Genomic DNA, 9,640 nt, shown 5'->3' on the forward strand with positions numbered 1-9,640 from the left:
CAATATCGTTAACGACTGAGTCGGTTGCATTGAGGCCATTAAGACAAAAAAAAATCGTTATTGGAATAAAAGTAATTTGACTAAAATAGATAAAGTAGTAGAAAGTGCCCTGAAGATTATTCATCCACTCATCTGTTGGATTATGTAAGATTAAGGTAATATGCACCTCGAAAGTGAAAGACTTAAACTTTTGCTCTAACTTTCCTCAAGGAATCTTTCAGTCATTCTCTTTCAAAATCAAGAATAAAAATAGGGGGTCACCGTGCAAATTTTTGTACTAGAGAAACAAATTACCCAAGATTTACCGATATTAGAAATTCAAAATGGCCGCCATCCCTGTGTTAACTCTATGGAGAAAAATAAAAATTTTTGAATTTCGAAAAACTAAGCCGGTGAAAAGTTTTCTTTCACCAAGAGCTTTAAAATGAACCCCCACATGTGGTATATCAGAAGAGAATTGTAAAAGTTTGAGAGTCCCAATGTCTGTCCCCGAGGTGCGTTCTACCTTAAGGCAATGGAAAGGACTATTTTGTCGCTAATGCTTTAAATGTAAACACGACAATTTTGTTCCTGAAATATTATAGTTCCTATGAAATACGAAACATTGTTGAACGTTCTCTGTATACATTATCATTGACAACAAAAAAGTCAGTCTTTCCTTGTTGTCCTTATGATATAACCTAGCACAGATATTTAATAGCACGGTAATGAACTCGAACTAAATGAGTGTTATATTTCGTGTTCAGTTTCGGATTTGTACTCATTACTACATGTGACACAATGATCGAATATGGTTAATAGTTTCGAAGATATTTCCATTAAATACCATAGGCAAATCAATGAGTTGGGTAACCGGACTAGGGGGCTTTGGGCATCAGGATAAACAGCTAGGTCTTCTTAAAAAATGGTAACGCGCTTCTGCCGACTCGATGTGAGTCTGTACACTATCATGACCTTTATCATTTCTTTGTTCTTTGAAGAATATCAAGATTTTGATCTTTCACATGAACCCACTGCAGCGCCCTGCACTTCTTAGTCAGGGTGTTGGCATGCTTCCGAATTACCAATCGAGGTACGAGTAATGAAGAACAAGTTGTCGATGCGGTACAGATAATAACCATATCAAATACATCGCGAAATGTAAGTTCACACGGGAATGTCATCAATGTTACATACGTGCCGTTAACGTTAGTAGACGTAACGTATTCGTAGGTCTGGAAAACAAAATATCAAACATTAACACGTAAGCTATTTGTTCATGATAACAAATAACGTAATAAACTGTTGCAAAACTATAATTATGTCTTATCATTTACAACAACTCTGTGCCTAATAAGTGATGTTTATTTAGTTGTCAACAAGTATCTCTCAGGTGACTATCATTTATATTTCAAGCAGAATTTGAGGATTCGAATTCTTGTCAGACTATGTCGGCCGCTTCTCTGTCATGTCAACTTTAGTACCTCTGTCTCTCTCTGACCCCCGTTGTTTTATCATTCGTTGCTTGTCACAACGGACAATCTTATCTTAACGGTTACAGCATCACAGAAACATCGCAAGAATATAATAAACGATATAAAGAAGTTGAATTGTAAAGACCTCGGTCACCTACATTACCATTTCTGCTCGTATTTAATATGCTAATATTACATATGACAGAGCAGGGTTAACTTCATCTGGCATGCACAAATTTAAAACTAGCAAACAAGGGATAGCACCATGTTAATTCTAAACTTCAAATGAAAGAATGCTTTGCAATGTATTCATAGTAATTTATTCAGTATATCTGTAGATATAGATGATGATCAATTCAACGTTTGTTATCAGAAGCAAACCAGCCTGTTACTATAGTATCCATAGTATTACTAGTATTTTTTCCAACACCCTGTAAAATATTATTCTTAATTTTCTATCTGCCAAACTTTTCTTGTGCATCGGAATGGCATTAGAAATGTTAAATATTAACTGCTTTATCTCCTGGGACCCTTTTAATAATTTTGTAATCATGGTTGAGAATTCTCTTGGGAAATGAAGTCATGGTAAAACTGAATATCACAGTTCTTCATGCAATTGTAATAACATTTTTCATCAAAACGATCATTTGCTAAAAAAAAACCAAACTATAGTCATAATCAAATATCGATATTCCAAACGCGTAAATCAATGTAGCAAAGGTGGTTGGATGAATGTCGTTTTGACTTATGTTGGATTTTTGACTTGTTTGTTTTCAAACTGTTGGTATTTATTTTATTTGGTGTCGACATCCCCACCCTTTTTGCAATTGCCTACCGCAGACAACAATTCGAGGAGAATTCCCTCGATGTAAACATCTTTTGCTGAAGCATCCTTGGTTTCGGATGCCGCCTTTACCTTATGATCCACATTAGACCCTCGGCAATGATGGCCATGTTGTGGCACAGGTTAGGCTGCAGTTCACTATGGGTGTCAAAATATTACATATCACAACTACATCCTCTTGATGAAATTTGATGGCAACTTCACTGAGGACCACTCTATCAATGAACCTAAAGCTTTGCATAACATGAAATATCTCACATTGCACAAATCAATCATTCAACGACTGATCATGAGTGGTATTTGGTTCGAAATTGAGAGTAGAACATCGAGGATGCTTACCCAAAGTTTTCAAAATAGTTTTCAACTGTTACAAACATGTAAGTACATACATGATTTAAAGTACAGGCTAAATGCAATTTGAAACATGTCAGTACATTCAACGACGCTTTATTCAAAATATTAGAACTAAAATATTTTACATCTTACTCAATCAAAATTCATTTGGTCGTGTTATGGAAATAGACGATCATCAAACCTTGTATACCTCACGGGCCTACCTAGACTGTCCACAGTCGCTGCGCCTTGTTTTGTGCGCACCAAAGTTGGGCCTGCTTTCGAAGGCTACGCTGTGCAGCTGTGAGCACGCGCTGCCAGACACAGCGACTGTCGGTTCTTGCAAGTATATGAATATGCATAAGGGTAGTGACGTCAAAAGAAACACCTATCCAACTGGGCTGAGAGAATATTATACTAGTAGCCAGTAGACCTATATATGCGACATGTTTTTATTTTTCATTTTTCATTTTATTTGGCTATGATACTTGTCATTTTTTTTGATTAACGGATGTGTGGAGTTCTATAAAGTACCCGGATCAGGCAGAAATCCGACCGGTCGTTTGCAAGAACGTCCAGACCCTGGGAACGTGTTGCGTCTCTGAAGGGCGCGCGCGTGATCCAACTGACTGACACTGGGAAGAACGCGAATCGCAGAGTCTCTGCCAGACTAGGGCCTACCTTACACGGTGCATTCCAATTACTACAGTACAAGTACTGGCAATAGAGACACTGCCGCCTTTTGGTGCCAACCTATGTCTCAACCCGATTTAATTCTCGAATATAACACTATGTATAATATGATATTATCAGAACTGCTGACGCTAAAAAGATTTTTCTAAGGTGTATAGATGACGACAATGTGCTTGAAAAAAGTGTTTTGTTGAAGTATCATGAATGGTAAACTTGCTTCTCTCTTTGATATATTGAACCTTTTGAAACATGACGCCTACTGATTGCGCATGCACACAAGGTAAATTCTCACAGTTGACATTGAAATCGAAGCTAGTTAACAAGGCTATTTGCTCACTACAAGAGTGAGACGTTTAGAAGATCAGTCCAATACGTGAACTCTTCATAACATGCAACGGAATAGATCGTCCAAATGAAGAAATTACTTCTAAGCAGTACTGGTAATTTTTAAAGCTGACTGGTGTTATGCATATACAAAAATGCCATTGCTAAGATAACAGTTGTCTTATCTACATTGTACATGTTACGTTGGCAATGATTTACAATGCAACTATTTGTAATTTGACTGTGAGATAACGGCCGCAGATTTGCACACAATTCAGAAGTGACGTAAAGGTAGAAGACTCGATCCCAGTGATTGAGTTTGTTCTAGTCTGTAAGACAATATGAAGGTGTAATAGCCTTTTGTTTTCCATTAAAATTGTAATCTGGTAAGTAAATTTCTGGCAAGAAAATCTGAGGCCTGAACCATGCCCTTAAATTAATGATACTTCAAGTTTTATACGACAATGGTTTTGATGTCTTGTTTTTTACTGATGCCCTCTGCCATTGAGTCAGCAGTTTGTTGATCATAGAATTTGAAGGAATTCGATTGTTTGACATAGTATGTAAAGCAAGTACCACTGTTGTAGATATAATCCGAGATTTTGTTTAAATATATAGAGAAGATTGTGTTTTGAAGTAGAAGTAGATGACTCTTTGTTCGCCTAAGTGAAATTGTAGATGAAATTCCCTTAGATTGGATGATAGATCAAGTGTAGATCCAGTGAAGATGAAGTTTAGTGCAAATTTTAGACATCGTCATGTCTGGCGTGGACAATATCTGTAGACAAGCTTCATGTAGACAAACTGCTTTGGCTCCTCATCTTAAAATCCCTGATGTTGCAGACCTTCCGTATAGATCTACTCTTGTTTACCTTGGACTTTGGCTTTCCGTAAGCGCAGGAAAGTGAGAAACACGGCCACCCGGGTGCAAAGAAAGCCATACATTCCCTTATCTGGAGTGGGTTTACGACTTGTAGCCATGCCAGACATCATCCCTTCAGCATTGATTTCACCACTGGTAGCCATGGTGGGAGAGATCTCATTAACTTTAGCCACGACTTTGTCAGAAGAAGATTGAGTGTCCTGTACTACTGGTATTACCGTCCCATTGAAACTAACACCAATCTTACCTACCAAAGACAATTATATAAACGCAATAAACTGTCGATTTCTTGTTTTAATAAATCATCATTGGCACACGGTGTTTTCTCAAATAACACTAAAATGAGGAAATTGCGAGAACAATAAATCATTTGTGATATAATACTTACCATTTACTTTTGTGTAATCTTCATTCGCATCTACCATATGAACGAAACAGTTTTCACAGTGAGTGACCTGTACCAATGCGTCATAGGTCAAAGGTCCAATACCGAGTCGACCCATAAATCTCCATATGAAACGGAGAATCGGTGTTGGGATGAACCCCGCAATGCTTCTCATGATGCGTGGCATTGCTTCTGTGAATCTGTGCGTTGCAAGGTCATTCGTCAAGTTGTGTAATTCATTCACTGTGTTCAACTGTGTTTCGCCGTTGTGTTGAATAAGTTCAGTAGACAGACGAACCTGGTATACTTTTATGGCTTCACGTTTAGAAAGGCCGACAAAATTTACGACTTTGTATGTTATGACCGTATATTTGGAAATGTTCCCAGTCTTGTCCTCAATAGACGTGACGAAGGGATTCAAATGCAAATAGTGAATGAAATTTTGAGGGACTTCATCTTTTGTAATAAGAAGGGCGGTTTGCTTCAGCGGAACTCTAAAAACCAAATTAATAATTTTCTGAAACACAAGCTGCAAGAATGTTTTGTGCACGAAACATTGGTTCAGACGTGTTTCGTAAAATTTGTACAGCGGGATTGCAATATTGAAATATTCCCTCAGACGATCAGTTTGTGCCTTATTAAACCTGTCCCAAACAGTGAAACAACGTTTCCTGACAGCGAGGTCATAGGTGATACCGTCGTTGTATTTCCACGTATCCAGCCATTGCTTTGAAATTAAGGCGCCATCTTCAAGCTGTCTTGATTTCTCATCACCATAGACTACAACCAATATAGCTCCTAAAATGATATAAATCATATTTTTTTGAATCTATCTATTTAGCAACAGTATATAAGGCGCAGGAAAGTAACATTTAACGTACGAGAACACACAACGCAGATTCAGAAGGACAAGGGTATTGTAAGACTATTCAGTAACTTTTACAGTGAAACATGATCGCAGACAGACACAAGCAAACAGAGAATGAGACAGAACACACAGACGACACGTGCAGTAGAAAGTGAAAGTAGACACCTATTTTCTACAGAAATGGAGACATATTTAATTGACAGGTAGGATGCTACAAATAATAACGGCACCAACTCACGCAAAGGCAACATTGAGACAGTGAACAAGAAACGGACACAATAGAATAGGATTTGACAAGCAGACGTGTACAAGACTTGCTACATTGCTACAAAGGATACTTTTGTACTTGTATGGTTTATATGACAGGATATCACAAACATGGTTGCTTTTAGGTGTATACTTGCCGAGTTTTTTCTTCATTTATGAGAGCAAGGCAGTAATTAAGCTGCATAACGCTAACTATATAAACCGCACGTCGACAATAAATGCCCCATAACATGGCGCATGTGTTTTATTGTAGGTATGATGTCATCAGTGTATGGCCAAACCACTTCTCAAAATGGTGCTTCTAAATGTACACTTCCTGAAATCGGAAAATTAGGTTTCGCTCAAGATGCTTGTATTACCTTTAGGGAGGGTGAATGAATCAGTAAGTGTACTGAGTTCATCCCAGTGATCCACATTCTTATCTCTGCGTTCCGGTGTAATGAGGGTACGGGTCTGCCTGGCGTCGATCACAATCACCGCTGTTCTACTAGCCAAGTCATCCTTGTACTTCTTTGTGGCGGCATAATCTTCCACGAGAAAGTCTCTCCGATCTTCCTCGTCTCCCAAGACTGAAGAAAGGAGCTCTTTGATACTCTCTCCTGCTTTACGAAAGCTTTCTAGTTTTGTCGCGACCGCTACGAGGTGTTTTGAAGACATGGCGGATGGCGTACGTTCGTTTAAAGAGCATTCAAAAGCTGTTTTGTAGCGGGATGTGTAACCTCCGCCTATATCGCCTCTTCTATGTTATAGTTCATGTGACGATAGAAAACGAATACTAATACGTTGCAAAGTTGACTGACCGTTATCATAGTTCAATAAGCAGCAATTGCATAGGCAGCTAACACAGCCGACTATGGGGAATGTTTCGCATATGAATATAGTATGTTAAACGAAATAAAACACTAGGACAAATGGAAGTTGTTAATCGTAACTTATTTTGTGCTTGAGACCTTGAAATTTACTGGAAAGTTACCTAAGTGGATCGACGAAAATTAACTTACCAGAAACCCAAGCGGTTGGGTGAAAGCATATATGGCTGTTTTCATCTTGATTGTCCTCTTGCCTAGACGTTTTCATAATTTTTGTTTATTCGCTTACTTCTGATGAAAGCTTTAGACCAGAGAGGTATAATATAAGATATGAAATGTTAAGAACAAATATGACGGAGAAAAGTTTGAATCGCTATAGTGTGTAAATTTGGCCATACTCAGAATGCACCATGAGATTTCAACTTTTGGCTATTCCTTAAACTCATTGTGTTTAGCAAGGTTGTGATGACTGAGGGTTGCTCAATTGTTCTATCATTCTGCAGAATTTATCTTCCCAGTGCATATCGCCACATTCTCTGTTTGCATCACATAAGAAGATAAGTCTGGGCAATCTGGATAAGTCTGCGGAATCCGTCTGTGATAGTGTCGATAATTTATGACTTTCACGGATGTTGGTGGTTTAATTATTGTACTCATGCACTACTTAAAGGGACAAAGTCGGCTATTTTTCATGAATTTTGTTTGATGCGAGATACTACTTATATTGTTTGACATGTTGAAAGACACTGAATAAATGGATGACCATGCATATATTCGATCCCGGTTTAGACAAATTAAATGAAACCATCGCGAAAATGAATGAACGGACATGACCATTAATTCATTTTCGCGATGGTTTCATGTATCGTGCCTAAAACCGGTGTCGAATATATGCATCGTCACCCATTCATTAAGTATCTTTCAACATGTCAAACAATATAAGTAGTATCTTGCATCAAACATAATTCATGAAAAAAGGCCGACTTTGTACTTTAATTTAACTCTGTACTTAACTAAATTAAAACGTACCTGCCTTCATCTAATTTCTCGAATCTGCCACAGAGGCTTGACGATTCACAGTGAAATATCTTCATGAAGACAAAAATACTACTCTGAATTAAGTTTTATCAGTCATGGTAGGAAAACTATAGGGCTTATCGTATTACGCTATCAAGTTAAGTACACACATACACACGCTCTCTTTCTGAAGAACACATAATCCAAGATACACATAAAATCTCTCTCTCTCTCTCTCTCTCTCTCTCTCTCTCTCTCTCTCTCTCTCTCTCTCTCTCTCAAATTATCGCTAAATGGTACCTTAAATTCTTTTCCATATCTGGAGCGTTTAAATTAAAAGACAATTCTTTTTCAGGTTGGGATTTAAACAAATGTAAAAGGATATATCCACTGTGCAGAGAGCGGCGTTTGTATTTCGGATGTAACATTACCACACAAAAGTAAAGAAAATAGCTCCCCTGTTGGTAATGTAGGCGTTTTCATGTATAAAATATATCACAGCCAGATAGAGGTCCAAAGTGCGAGTCGTAAATTGTTATAGTTGTATATTGGAAACCTTATTTTAGTTCTGAAGCTCGTCGAGTATATAGTCATAAAATAATTGCCTCATTAACTCATGGGCTTGAGCATAATTGCAACAACTTTTGCGTTTGACCTGAAATTCAGTCTCTGACTCCCCTGTTAAGAAATTAGACTGACTTCTGAATTAAATGTCGTGAAATCTGTTGCAGTGTCTCATTAAGAATATATATGCTGAAGAGTCTATGTTGAAACAGTTCAAACAAATTCATTCGAAGACGTGCACGGGAATGCACATAGGTCTATCTACGTTTCTTCACATGGTGTTTGTACCTCGGTCAATTCGAAATCTGAGTTTCACCTTTAAAACAATACTGGCAAAAGTCAAATTAAGTAGACACTTGCTTTCATCTTTTTCCAATAAGGTACCAGTTGAGCAAGAGGTTTCTTTTTTTAAGACATTGACCATCACTGGACTGAAATTTGTTTTCTATTATGGATCTACCTTGGATGATATTTGGCGATATTTCACATGTTTCAGCCACTACTTAAGTGCCTTGTGTTGCAAACATTTTATCTTCAAACGTTCCTCATGTGGCGAAAGCGAGTGAAGGTTGGTTCAAAATTTAACGCGAAGGAGGTAGCGTCACATCTTTAATTAATTATCAATGAAACTTGAAGAAGAACAATCGAGAACGGGAAATTCCGTGTTGTGATCTTGTTTAATTCTGAGAAAAACTCAAAGACTGGCGGAGGTTTCCATGTGATGACCATTGTATTTTAACGATGATTTTGCACTTTTGTAAGTTTATAAAAGTGTCTACATTTTTAAAGGACGTACAATTATAGAGGAATTACAAACTCGGAACGCCTCGTCTGCCACTTTGTTATAAAGATCTAAATTGGTGCTTAGAACCAGTATCTTGGTGTGTCAGCTTCAGTTTCTGAAAGCATTACGATCCCAACTGGTACCTCGACTTGTATTCCCCTAAACTACGACCGCAACGCAACAACAGGTACAGCTTGTATTCTTTGACAGGAGCTAAATCATGAGGATTTCAGGCAAAGGGGTTGGTAGAACTACATTTCGAGGACTTAATCTTGTAACATTTGTGTTTTAATGTCAACTACAGTTTCTTGTTGTACTCCTTAAAGTGACACTCTCACTTGGTAACATTTTTGAAAACAACCTTTTTTTTGCCCAACGGTCGATATTTGACGTGGCGACTGCGCGCGGATCTGTA

General features: G+C 37.8%; 1 protein-coding gene across 1 annotated transcript; it reads right to left on the reverse strand.

Moving 5' to 3' along the window:
- Nucleotides 1–2,810: 2,810 nt before the first annotated feature.
- LOC139115426 (uncharacterized) lies at nt 2,811–6,780 on the reverse strand. Its single transcript, XM_070677530.1, has 3 exons — nt 6,411–6,780; nt 4,920–5,714; nt 2,811–4,778 (listed from the first exon to the last, which is right to left on the reverse strand). The coding sequence occupies exons 1-3, from the start codon at nt 6,706–6,708 to the stop codon at nt 4,507–4,509; spliced, it is 1,365 nt and encodes a 454-aa protein (XP_070533631.1). The 5' UTR covers nt 6,709–6,780; the 3' UTR covers nt 2,811–4,506.
- Between the last annotated feature and the right edge of the window lie 2,860 nt (nt 6,781–9,640).

This window comes from Ptychodera flava, chromosome 17 (assembly GCF_041260155.1).
Source record: "Ptychodera flava strain L36383 chromosome 17, AS_Pfla_20210202, whole genome shotgun sequence".
Lineage (NCBI taxonomy): Eukaryota > Metazoa > Hemichordata > Enteropneusta > Ptychoderidae > Ptychodera > Ptychodera flava.

What these genes read in the sequence shown, in the direction of transcription:
- LOC139115426 (XM_070677530.1), bottom strand. Translation starts at nt 6,708, where the DNA reads ATGTCTTCAAAACACCTCGTAGCGGTCGCGACAAAACTAGAAAGCTTT. An exon ending in TTCATTCACCCTCCCTAAAG is followed by an intron (nt 5,715 to 6,410) that starts GTAATACAAGCA and finishes ATATCATTTTAG; the next exon opens with GAGCTATATTGGTTGTAGTC. An exon ending in AGATTACACAAAAGTAAATG is followed by an intron (nt 4,779 to 4,919) that starts GTAAGTATTATA and finishes TGTCTTTGGTAG; the next exon opens with GTAAGATTGGTGTTAGTTTC.